General features: G+C 36.3%; 1 protein-coding gene across 8 annotated transcripts in view; it reads right to left on the bottom strand.

The window, feature by feature from the left end:
- Nucleotides 1-228: 228 nt before the first annotated feature.
- sox6 (SRY-box transcription factor 6) overlaps nucleotides 229-13,800 on the bottom strand; it is a 167,811-nt gene continuing 154,239 nt past the window's right edge. For all 8 annotated transcript variants that reach the window (XM_046857350.1, XM_046857351.1, XM_046857349.1 and 5 more), the window contains 3 exons: nucleotides 9,263-9,436; nucleotides 6,550-6,766; nucleotides 229-5,437 (listed from right to left, as the gene is read on the bottom strand). In XM_046857350.1, coding sequence (XP_046713306.1) covers nucleotides 5,149-5,437; nucleotides 6,550-6,766; nucleotides 9,263-9,436 — 680 coding nt within the window. In that variant the 3' untranslated portion in view covers nucleotides 229-5,148. The remainder of the gene's footprint in view (nucleotides 5,438-6,549; nucleotides 6,767-9,262; nucleotides 9,437-13,800) is intronic.

Here is a 13,800-nt window from a genome sequence, read left to right as displayed (position 1 = left end):
CAACTGAGAAGTTGAGGACTAAGAGCCCAGCAGTGGGAGCTTGGTGGTGCTCGTAGTTGAACTCACTGATCAAAAGTTCTTAACCACTTAGCTACCGATTTACCTCTGTTTTGTGTATTAAAACTATGTAACGTGCACCAAGCTTGGTGGGTTTAATATAGAAAAATATATAATTGGTTCTTCACAATTACAAATAAGCTGCTTTGAAAGAATAATTACCACAACATGTTTAAAACAAAATGTCTCTTTAATTTGTAAGTGTCAACAGCAGTACAAAAGATGGAGTGATGGTGAGACGATTTTCTGGTTGTATGGGTGCGTGTGTTTGTGTGCGTGTGTGTATCAATGTGTGTTGTACGGTTTTTATGAAACAAAAAAGAGGATACTCTTGAGGTAAATGAGCTAAAACAAACAGAAACTCCCTCGTCTGCCATTGTACATCAAATGTATTGAGTATACTGTAGAAATGTCATTACTTTACAACTTTATGTCAAAACAAACAAACAAACAAACAAAGAAACAACAACAAAAAAAACGCCTCCTGTGTGGAGAGCGACCTAGAGAATTGTACAATCCACTAAGGTGCCTAAATAAACCAAAATGCATCACTCTTCTGGATTATTTTATTTATATTAATACTACCATTACAGAGAGAAGACTTGTCTCTGGAACATACGACTGTAGAATTAATTTAGTTTACCTCACGTCAATACTGCACATGGAAGGAAAAAAAAAACAATAAATTGCTGGTTTATTACATACTGAAGCCAAGCAGAAAATATTTTAGTACCTTTTTTGTCTTTTTTATTATGATGATTTTAAAACAATAATACCCTTATAGCAAACTGCCATCTTTCATTCTGTTTTGTACTGTATAAAGAAAAAAAAAAAACATGAACACGCGTGTGATGGCAACCTTTAAGTTCAATTAAAAACTTTACACTGGACTGTACAAGATATGATAAACTATTTACATATTTTTAGACTTAATTACTTGTTTTTTGTTTTGTTTGTTTTTTTTTATTTTGTTTTTGTTTTTTCTTAAAGCAGCACACTAGTTCTATATCTCTAATGCCCCCCGAACAATACCTGGCCAGGTATACCTGCCGAGGGAAAACCGGTTTCTATATGCATGACAAAAAAAAAAGGACAAAAAACAAATCAAAGTATCAGGCTGCCAGCGGGATTCAAATTGAGAGCGGCCTGGCCATTCCATGAGCCACGCACAGTGTTGCTTGAGAGACTAGAAACTAGAAAGTACCATTGCAATGACAATAATTTGTCCCTGACAGCAAAAAAAGAAAGAAAAAAAGGGGGGAAAAAATGGAGTAATTTTCTGAACAGCAGCTAGCATTTCAGTCCAGCATGTCAGTGAATTGTGCTGATTAAATTAGCAACAGAAAAAAATCTCACAATATACATCATTAAAGTCTAATGAATGAAATAACACAAGAATTACAGTAAGAGAAGTATAAACAGCATACGCATCTTGTCTTCAGTTGTATCTAATTTGCATTAAAAAATGGCAGTGATCAGAACAAATTGAACACAAAATGGACTGCAGCTGCTGAAACGCTGAAAATAGGAAAAAAAAGAAAAAAAGAAATTCTACAAAGACATACAAAAAAATGCAAAGAATGTGTTTGTGTTATTCAGCATAAAAAAATAATAAATATTTGTTCATCCCCATGGACTGAGCTTAGTGAGAACCTCGCTGTGGATCTCGTGTGACAACCCAAATTTAGATTTGAATGTGTTTAAACGTTTTGACGTGAAAAACAAATCTGAGCGAGGTTCTTCGTTTCGCATGAGTCGTATCCAATACTGTCTGATCAAGAAGGACAAGGAGTTCAGCATCTACATGAGGTACAGTGACTTGTCTAGGTTTGAATCTTCTTTTTTCTTTTTCTTTTTTGTCTAAAGAATGATTGACCAACATACACACAAACACCAAAAGGGAAAAAAAGAAACAACATAACATACATCAAACATATAACTTATACTTCAGTCAGTATCCATGAACAAAAATAGAATTCTATTTTTCTATGTTATATTTACAATCAGTTTTAAAGAAAAAGAGAATGAGATGTATAAAAAAAAAAAAAAAGAAAATTTTGGGTTCCAATTTAGCGTCACTGTATTTTCTTTTCTGATTGTCCTTTTTATTTAAATTCTACTGACAAGTTTTATAGCCAACAATGGCTAATAAATACAATAAAAGTCTATATGCACTATATAGGTTTCAAATACAATATACAAACACAAAAAACGAACATGAGCGTTTAAAAGATGCACGATCGAAAAAAGTCCGGCGTGTGTCTCGGCTGATCTCAGTTTCTTGAGTCTTCGGTCGAGCTTACTGCTCTTTATCTCCCTTAGGCAGCACTGGAGCTTTTTAAAAACAAAAGTATTCATTAATCATATGTCTTTGCATAAATTAACAAAAAAAAAAAAAAAACACACGCACACACACACACACAAAACAAACAAAAAAAATCTATGACTCAAATCTGGTATGTCCAAACAGGTCACTTTTGTTCGTGTTGATTTTTTTTTTCTCGCACGACGGCTTCACATTAGTCAGAATCGATAAAAAATACCATTTATATATCCAGTGCTTGTAACACTTATGAAACGCTGTGTGTGACCGAAGTCTTCTCTCTTTCTCTCTCTTTAAAAAAAAACCTTTTCCCCCTATTACACAAGCATGATCAAGTTTCAGTCCTGACAACAGTCTTTTTGTCTACCGCCAGCCTAGAAAATCAGTTTGGCCTGGTCAAGAAAATCTGTACAAAAAATGTACAAGTCAATCTACCAGCAAACAGATATGAGAGTTAAAAAAAAAGCCATCTATTGAAAACCAAAACCAAAAAAAAGGAAAAATAACTAATTAAATTAGGGAAAAATCACTACAAGCAAATGAATAAAGCAAAAAACATTATAATAATAATACACTTTTTTTTTTTTTACTACAGAAGTGCTTCAGAGACTCCTAAGACTTAATGTAAATGCTTCTCTATTTTTAGGGGTTTCATAGAAATTTTAAACACTCGAATGAAAGTAAATAAGCGCTTAAAGACGATATATATATTTTTTTTTCAAATTAATTACTTAATTTTGTTATATTTACGACCTTGAGAGGCATTGCAGTGACCAGCAGCTTATCGGCCCACCAGTAATTGCCGTGTTGCTAATGGAAATAAAAAATAAATAAAAAAGGCAGGTTCAAGGGCAGGAGGAAAATAGCGAGCCTCATGCATTAATAATGGTGTGTTTCAGATGATACAGACTCGTCAGTCATTTTAATAATCTCCCACAGCTTGATCTACTTGTTCCATCTGCTCTGCAGCACCTCATGGATTTCGGCTATACTTTGATGGAATGAGCACAATCAACGATCGACTCCCTCCCGTCCATATTGTTTTCCATGCCGGCTGATGGACCGTCCAAGTCTAAGTTCGAGTCTGGAGTACAAGTTCCTGGTCCAGATGGCAGCCTCTCGAGGTACCAGGTGATGTGAAAGACTTCGGACTTATAAGTAGTTTATTTTCCACAACCGCTCATCCTAAGGTGTTCTATAATTCATTAAATAACTGTCCTTTTTAGCCAATTATATTTACAATATGAAAGGCCATGAAACAAGATTATCACTTACGTTATAGCAGCTATAAAAACTCGTTCCCTCACAAAGCATTTAAAGTTAATAATAAAAAAAAAAAAACTACTTTTTAAGCACTGAGAAATTCCAGTGTCAGGAGCTTATAGTAAAGGTCACACCTTTAATTTTTTCCATTCGGATAATCTGTCAGAACGAGCATATTGATATAAACCTGCGCTAGTGTCAGAACTGCTGTTATAGAAAATAAATCAACACCTTCTGACCAATCACAATCTAGAATTAGACAGCGTTCCTGTGTAAAAGATTTATTATCTTCAGATAAGTCTCTTATCTGTCCCAAACAAACTTCTCATTTCTTTTAAGACTTTTTTTACGCTCCAGTTTAAGACTTTCTCGTGTCAATTACGGTTTATAACATAGAAAAAACAGCCTTCGTAATGACAGAAAGCCCTTAAGGACTTACTGCTATGCTGTAAAAAAAAAAAAAAAAAAAAGCCAGCATGTATTGTAGAACAGCAATTTTGTGATTGTAATGCCACTGAAGCTGCCTTTTGCTGCCATTTTAATTTCACAGATTGGATGCCTTTGGCCCCCGCTTTGGCATGCCGGCCAATCTCTATGATTAAGAACGTGGTGGTTGTAAGACTGAAGCGAAGGGCGAGACATGCTGCGTGATCACTGCACTGGACCTCCTGGACATCAACAAGGACTTTCAGATCAACTTAATAAAATCCAGCATCTCTAACACTGCCTAAAATTCCTGAGTGCCTGAAGAAGAGGGAAAGGTATTTTTTCTTTTGCGATAAAATTCCAAAAGATTGTCTAAGACTCGTGAGGTCTTCTCTTTAAGACTCGGAGATCTAAGATTACGTTTGTACGTGGTTGGACCTGGATTTGGAAATTTTTATATAATAAGTATAATAAGACGAGCATTAAGATAAAATAATGTAAGATAAGATAAGATGGTTTTAAAGAAGGGGCAGTTTTGTGTTTCGTCATAAATTGTAAATTTTTTTTTTGTTGTTCTGCTATCTTCGAAATAGCTCAAACCAAAAAAAAAAAAAAAAAAAAAAAACATTCACACGCTGTTGGCTGGCACAGCATACCTGAGAGAAATACAGAACCCCGTCATAAAACAGTGATCTAAAAAAAAAAATAATAATAATAACAACTAAAATATGTAAGACTGTGAGAGCTATAATTGTGTTTCAAGTCCGGCCCTCTGTAACTTTACAAGTCAGTTTGTGTACACATCCATGATCAAATAAGAATAAAAAAAGAAAAAATAATAATAATAAAAACAATCAAACTGCTTCACACTCGAAGAAACATTTAAGACCAAAAAGCCGATGAAGCCGGGAGCCACACGTGCATGCAGGCTCCTATGGGATATATTATCAGAAACAAGTTTTTTTTTTTTTTTTTTCTTGCTCCTTTTTTTAATTTATAGTAGTTTTTTTTGTTTGTCTGTTTTTTTTTTCTCCTCTTCCTTCAGTACCCCATCTGTCCACTATGAATAAAAGAAATCCTCAATTGGCACTGACAGGCTCCTGCACTTCGTTCTCGCTGCTGTAGTCCGATTTGGGTTCATCCTCGAAGTCCTCATACATGTCCATGTCGTCCTCACCGTTGACCGGCTCATTGGGGACCACGCTGGGCACGTTGGGCTCCAGCTTCATGCCAAAGGTGCTCTGGATGACAGGCACAGTGGGCTCAGGGCTGGCAGAGTTGCTTGAGCAGTCCGAGGTCATGCTGATGGCTCCGGGATAGACGACACCTGCACTACTGCTGATCGGGAGCTGAGTCTGGGGTTGCTGCCTGAGACAGGAAGACACACAGGAAGTTAAAAGAAACAAGTCACGGAAATATACAATATATAAATAATATACAAAGTAGAATATTAGAATAAAACATTCTAAAGTAAACACTAATTTGCTTGGATTTATGCAGTGGATGCTCAATATGTTCATTATCATTTTGAATGCAAAAACCATAGTCAGAACTTTGGATCGGTCTGTAACTTTTCTGACATCATCAGGACAGAGGAGTTAACGCTTCTTTGCAACATTATTTTGTCTTTTTAACTTCAAGAGAGAGAAAATAATAGAAGCCGCTTAAGGAGCAAGTGTTTATAACTAACTACAGGAAGTAGCTGATGCTGTAACAGCATGCCACAGAGAGGTATGTTCCCTCCTGATCACTGCGACTAAAATGCTGATTAATAATGCAAGATTTTAAGGAAATAGAAATTTGTACAGTTTCTGTATATTAGGCATTTATAGTTGACACTAATAAAAGATAGAGTAGGTCAGAAATGTGTGCTATAAAATAAGATAAAAATTAAATTAGTAGAACATGATTTGGGGGAAACAAGAATTTGTTAAAGGAAATCTCTTTCAGCTGACGTTACTGGCGTCTCTCCTTAGATTTTCACATATTTTAGCACGTCTTTGGTGCTGGAGTCATGGCTCTGCCCTGAGCTAGTGTTCGCAGTCAGCAGCTGTGAAATAGATCTCCATTCAGTTACGAGTGAACAGCTTTGGGAACAATTGTGAAAAAAAATGAGGCAGGCGTTGATGTTAAACGACCTGATTTTTTTTTTTCTCCACAGTGCCGGATATCTCACACTGACCACATGTAATAAATTACAAATCTCAAGACGAATCTTGAAATCTTTAGACTTCATTTTATTGTACTGTAATCATGTCAGTTATTTGTATTATGATCAGAATATTTTCGTATTTTTTCCCGATCTTAAGTTTCATATGGAAAAACAATGCTGTGAGGAACTTGTCTGTCCTGAAAATGTGTGAAAAAACTTCATGTCCTAGTTTTACCTTTAACTAAATTAGAGACTCCTTTCACAAAGGTGAATGATTTGGAGTTGTTTGATGAACATCAAACGTAAAGTTATTTGTTTTCGTACTTACCCTACCGTGAAGAACTGCCGCATTTCCTGCCTCCGCGAGCGCATCATCTGCTTGTACTCGCCAATGCGCAGCTTCTTGCCATCAATGATGCACGTGCGCTTGGGCCGAGGCTTGTACTTGTAGTTGGGGTACTTCTCTAGGTGGATTTTGCTCAGACGAGCCTGTTCTTCGTAGTACGGCTGCTTTTCCTGGTTGGACATGGCCTTCCAGCGAGAGCCTGGATAAAGAGAAAAAATTTTATTTTATTCTTTTATCTCATAGTCTAAAATATAGAAGAAATTGGTGTCATCCAAGATCAACCAAAATTACCAGTAGGTCATAAAATTATATACATTAAAGAGCAAAAACAATAATGCAAAGGTTACAATTTATGCTTGATGAATATTAGAACTGTAATACAGATAATAATAATAGGATGATAATAGATCATTATAGCATTAAACATAATTCACTATTTATACAAGAAACAATCCAGGATACCAATATCAACAGTACTTTTTAGCCCTTTTCCTATTTCTGCTTTCATCCCAGCTTTAATACACCTCCCTGCTGGAATCAGGTCGTGCCGATGCGAGGTGAGCTGCTTGCTAAAGGCAGCTTTGTTCCAGAGTGCTGCATTAGCGGAAACAACAGGCCTTGTAAATATCTCCAGCCTTCAACGTGTCCCTTTGGCTGACGGGACTTTTAGTAACGGTGATGTATTGACTCTCAGCACTGTGGGACGAGACCCATTTAGCCCCGTCATTTTTCATGACAAACACCAGGGCTGTGTGACGGCTCCTAAATCCATCTGATTGAGCCACTCCAACAGTGGCCACAATGCCGAGGTTTCTGACTCGCAGTCAGTGTGAACATGACACCACCAATCAGGTACCGTACATGGATCTAAATAGAACAGGTATACAGACAATATGTTTCACTTTCTATCTATCTATCTATCTATCTATCTATCTATCTATCTATCTATCTATCTATCTATCTATCTATCTATCTATCTATCTATCATCTAGTGTAATCAGATGTTACCTGGTTTTTTTTATATGCATTAAATTATTTTATTTTAAACCTAATTTCAAACCTATCTATCAAACTTAATTAGTTAATTATTAATACTCCTTTATGACCTAAATTAATCCAAATTAATTAATCATCATTTTTGTTTGACTAACAAATGCTTATTTATTTGTATTAATTTTTACTAATTTCATAAATGCATTAATAATGTTAAAAGTTATAATCTTTAAAAAAGAAATGTAGGGTATATACTGTATATATATATATATATATATATATATATATATATATATATATATATATATATATATATATATATATGTATATATGTAGCTCTTGCACTCTGAATTTATAATCTACACTGGCTTTCTGGTTCGCTGTCTTAAACAGGAGACATGTTTAGTGGCTTGTGTAAAATCCACTCATTTTTGTTTCTATCAACAGACTTTCATTGTGTCGTGAATGCTTAATGTTTATTCTTCACCCCACACGCATTCATCACCGTCCCTCAGTTCTGAACAGCAGAATATTTAAATAATTAAAGTGGAATGATTAAAGATGGAGGCCAATATCCCTTATTTATTTTATATTATGTATATATTTTTATGACTAGGCTGTCCACTGGGTGGGTCTTATATCATGTCATAATTTAATACATATGTACTGGTTTATCAAACAACAACAACAAAAATCAGACCTTGTAAAATTTTTTTTTTTTAGAGGGCAGGAAGTGGAGTGAGGTTTTTATATCTAGTGAAAAATAAAAATGGCAGCTGATTTTTTTGTAAGTTTTATTTATTTAAAGTTTTGACAAGGGACGTTGATGATGGTGCTTGAGTGAGCTGTCAACTTTTGACACTCTATCAATATAAATTATATAAATATAAATTGAAACATAGACATAAGTGAAAAGACACCACCTGTGTTAAAGAACAATTGAACTTTAAAGCTACACTAAATAAACAAAACTATAGGGGCAACTGAAATTTTCAGCCATTTGTGTTTCTTCCCCAAACTGTTATCAAAAGGTTGGAGGCACACTATTCAATAGGACATCTTTATATTTAAAGCAGTAGCTTTAAATGCTCCATTCAATTGAACTAGGAGATAAAAAAACTGTTCCAGTATGACAAATCCACTGGGCAAAAAGCCAGCTCATTGACGATATGGTTTACATGGATAGGATTGGAAGATTTTGAGTAAAATGAACACTTTTGGGATGAATTGGAATGCTGACTACACCCCAGGCTGTCTCCCCTCTACATTAGTACCTGACTTTATTAGCACGCTTGTGGATGAATGAGCACAAATTCGAAATCTAGTGGAACTTGAAGAAGAGTGGAGGTTATTACATCAGCAAATGGGGAATAAATATGGCATGGGATGGTGAGAAAGCACATACTAATCTTACGATCAGGTGTCCACAAACTTTTGTTGAGTATAGTTTTGTTAAAATAACAAAAAGAACATGCATAAGAAAGTCATGAGCCTGAAAATGAAATATCTTCTTCTGGTGTTTTATGCATCTCTAAATATAAGCAAATAAATAAAATAGAGAGTCTTTCTGTAGGTGACCCAAGCTTCAGAACATTCATAGCATACAGAAAGATTTGATTAGAGAAATATGCTTTTAGCCTAAATCAGCAGATCAGTGATTAGGGCATTAAAACTGTCACGCAAAAATGTTTCTGAAACTCACCTAGAATTTTGCTGATATTGGAGTTGTGCATATCTGGGAAAGCCTGCAGAATTTTGCGCCGCTCATCCTTGGCCCACACCATGAAGGCATTCATGGGTCGCTTGATGTGCGGCTCATTGGGGTTCCGTCCCCGCGATTCTCTGAACACCCGGGCCTCAGTGGTGCTGGCGCCTCCTGTTGGCCAAAAATAATATGAGTGTGGTTTATCGACAGAACCATTCCACTTCTTACTCCCTGGAAACACCAGAGTAAGAAGAAGGACAAAGTGAACGCCAAAATGACATTAATCAACTTCGCAGGGCTAGAGGAAAGGAGTTGGAGCATTCTCTATATACACACACACACACACACACAACATTTTACAAACACTTCAGTCATATGGCTGTCACCATGGACTGAACATTTTTTTTTTGCGAGTTCTGCTAATTTCCAGAAGAAAAGAAACCTTCACATATATTCTTGTTAAATATTCATCGATGGCCCAAGCACCCAATCATTTCACACAGTTTGTGTGTGAGAGTGTGTGTCTAAGCATTCAGCCTCTCAATCAGGCCACTCAACATCATCAAGCCCCGGGTTCTTACAGCAAGACGGAAAAGATTTCACATGCTCTCGCTTCCTTTTATATGTAAGATGTGAAAGAATTAAATAAAAGTTGTATGAATATTTAAACAACAACAAAAAAAAAACATGTTGATAAACAAGGCCTGAAAAATAAAACAAACCCCAAAAAAGGGCTTCCCATATGCTCCAATACATCTTTAATGATTAGAAAAAACTGGAAAAAGAAAGCTCAGAATGAGGCATGAATATTTCATCCTCCACATGTGATGTGTGTTCACTAGGCGCTTGCGTGTCCTGCGATGCTTGGCGTGCGTTACCTGTGACTGAGCTCTGAACAAAAATAAAAAAAAATAAACAAACAAACACAAAAACAGAGATTTTTAATTAGTGCATAGAGATACTGAAATGCAATCTTCAGTGTCAAACAACCCAAAAGAGTGTACAAGGAGGAGCAGAGAAAAATGCCACCAATGGTATTTGATTGATCTTTTTAGAAATAAAAGAAGGGACACATCAATTAAAATCTTAGAGGTGGAGGATGAGAACGAGGAGGCGTATGCGGAGGGTAACAAGGAGGAAGATGAGGAAGAAGGTGACAGACAAGACGAGGATGAGGATGAGGAGGAAAATCAGAATGAGGAGAAGGATATGAGCAAGGATGAGGACAGGTAAAGATGAGGCTGAGGAGAAGAACAAGAATGAGGGAAAAGATGAGGAGAATGATTAAGATAAGGATGAAGGGTCAAATTCTGGGACAACTTGCTACAAGAACCTCAATTCTCCAAAGCACTTTATATTTATTTTCTCTAGCACGTTTTCTGTGTGTCTTTCTCGGTTTTTCCAGCTCTTTTCTGTCTGTCTCTTACTTTATTTGAATTTATAACTGTTTCTGTTTATCTCAACCTCTGACTTCATCCTTTTTTCTCTCTTGTTTCTGTCTGTCTCTCACTTAATCTGTTGCTTTCAGTGTCTATCTCCTCTCTTTCTAGATCACTCTGTTGGTCTCTCACTGTCTTTTATTTACTCTTTTCTATTTCTTTTTGTTTATGTATGTCTTTCTCCATAGCTTTTCATCTCTATCCTTTCTATCTCTTTTTCTATCTCTCACTTTATTTCTATTTTTCCATCACTGTCCACCTCTCACTTTGTATTTTTCTCTTTTTTCTTAGTCTTTCTTTTTGTATGTGTCTCTCTTTATCTCTGTCTTTATCTTTCACTACATCTCCTTTTCTCTTTCTTCATCTGTATGTCCACCTCTCACTCTTCATCTATCATTCTCTCTCTTTCCCTCTCTCTTTCTCTGTCGGCCTATCCCAAAAACATGTGCTTACCTTGTATTCTGACACACTACAACCCGGAACAGATAAAAGAAGGATAGAAATCCTCCCCCCAGCTGGCCATGTAGCGTGGCCATGAGGGATAATACACTCACTTCCCCACACTACATTAATTTCATTTAGCGTGCACTCTGCGCTCAGGATAAATTGATTTCATTTTGTTTGGTTTTGACAGCCATGTTTATTGTGCAATGAAATGTAGCATGCCGCAGCGGGCTGACAGGATCCATCAACGCAGGGCAATCTGCTGACTGCCGGGGCAGGATGAAGGCATTCATTACCCCGCCAAAACCCAGCGTGCCTCGAACACACACACACACACACACACATATGCACATACACTTCATCCTTAAGCTCAGGATCTCTCCATATGGGTGATTGGGAGGGAAGATGGCCGACTCTGATTTATAGCTCGCCCTCCAATGCCATTACAGCAGCACTGACACTGATTCATCAATTTATACACCAGCGTGTGTGTCAATATGGGCAGAGGTGAACACCGAACGATGAGGCAGTATTTTTTTTTTGCTGTTGGTGTTTCTCAGATTTTTACAGACTGAGGTTAAAGTTTTTAAAATAAAAAAGTGTGTCTGTGTGTTCATACACTGTTGATCTTGCTTACAGACACGAGTGGATCCCAAAATCACGCAATCTGATCTCCATTGGATATTAAAAATATAGTTAAATTATTCATAGTAAATATTATTTAAATATATATCTGCCTGTCTGTCTGGACAAAATATCGGATCTTTCTAGTCATATGTATTGTCACAAGTCACAAATGTATAGGACGTCTTTGGGTGTGGGAGCGATAATTTTTCTCTTCACTTGTACTACGAGACCTAAACCCCAGGCCTCTTCACCCTATACATCAGTACCTCAATTCACTAAACCCTTTTGGCTGAAAGAGCACAAGTTCCGTAAGTCCAAAGTGTAGTGAAGAAGAGTGATTATTATAACAGCAAATGGGGACTAAATGTGAAATGAGATGTTAAAAAACCAAATACCAAATCTTAAGATCAATCAATCAATCAATCAATCAATCTATCTATCTATCTATCTATCTATCTATCTATCTATCTATCTATCTATCTATCTATCTATCTATCTATCTATCTAGTGTAGTCAGATGTTACTTGTTTTTTTTTATTTTTATATGTATTAAATTATTTTATTTTAAACCTGATTCATAAAAAAAAAAAAAGTGAGACAGGTTTCATTAGAGGCAGGGGAGGAGACAGAGCTTCACCGCACAGCCGGGATGCAGCATTTTTTTCCACTCCTCATTGTGGTGCTTGTTTAATAAAAGCAAAGCGGCACACCTCCCACGTTTACAAATGAGCATTAATTGATTTCTCTCTGATTCCTGCACAGCATTTTGAAGAATTAACTAGTTAGGTGTGCGAGTGTGTAAATAAATATAGATGTTGGCACAGGGATGGCAACAAGGGAGAACCCCTGGGGTGAGTCAGGGGAGGAGAGGAGGGGAGAGGAATGCCTCATTCTGTCATTTACTGAGAAAGAGAAAGAGAGAGAGGGGGAGATGCAGAGAACTAAGAGAAGCAATTTTATATTAATACTATAAATGTTTTTGTAACAAATCTATTTAAACGAAATAAAATTCTGAGCGAGAGATATAGAGAGAGAGATAGAGAGAAAACACACAAGTCTTCAGCAAGCTTGGACTCGATGTGCAGGTCATAGACAACAAAAAAGTCAAGTCTTCTCTATCTCTCACACACACACAGCTCACATTCTCTTTAAACCACAATCACAATTATAAACACAATAATCAATCCCAAGATGCCTCTAACTGTTTTTCACTTTCTCATCATCTCCTGGATGCATGTTTGACATTTGGTTGTGTGTTTGTGTATATACGTGTGCATTGTGTGTATATCTATTGTGTGTGTGTGTGTGTGCATCTTTTTGTTTATGTGTGTGCAGTCTTTGTAGTGTGTATGTGTATGTATATGGGTGCATTGTGTTTATATGAATTGTGTGTGTGTGTGTGTGTGTGTGTGTGTGTGTGTGTGTGTGTGTGTGTGTGAGACAGCGATTGCACAGGGATGAGAGCTTGTCATGTCCAGACCTGTTTCCTGCTCCTGTTCTTAGCGTCCTGCATGTTTCACTGTGTTACATTTCTTTTCACGATTTCACATCGTTTCACATCTGTGTGAGAGTTTTATAAAAGAGGACACGCAGCTTACAGCCTCGACCTCGGTTAAAACCACGCCCAGAGATCATTGACATAATTCAAACTCTCACACACACAAATATGTACTGTATATTCTCAAAACTGACCTTTAACCTTTACGATTTACTAACATTTCTTTTAACAATTTATTAAATATTGACAGTATATATTGATCCATTTATAATGAAATTTAGTGTTTGATGTTACTCTCACATGTTCTGGCAGCTACAAGCACTCGTTCCCTCACTGTCTCTTTATGCAGAATGCAGAAAAAAAACTGTTACAAAATTCTGAAACCGGAGACTTCTATATATATATATATATATATATATATATATATATATATATATATATATATATATATATATATAACAACCATTACATAAACGTCTCCTTACAAATTAACATTAACACCCTTTCTTTCACCCGCCTGCAGTAAA

Source organism: Silurus meridionalis, chromosome 9, assembly GCF_014805685.1.
Source record: "Silurus meridionalis isolate SWU-2019-XX chromosome 9, ASM1480568v1, whole genome shotgun sequence".
Taxonomy (NCBI): Eukaryota; Metazoa; Chordata; class Actinopteri; order Siluriformes; family Siluridae; genus Silurus; species Silurus meridionalis.
This window is presented reverse-complemented; position numbering and strand designations above follow the sequence as displayed.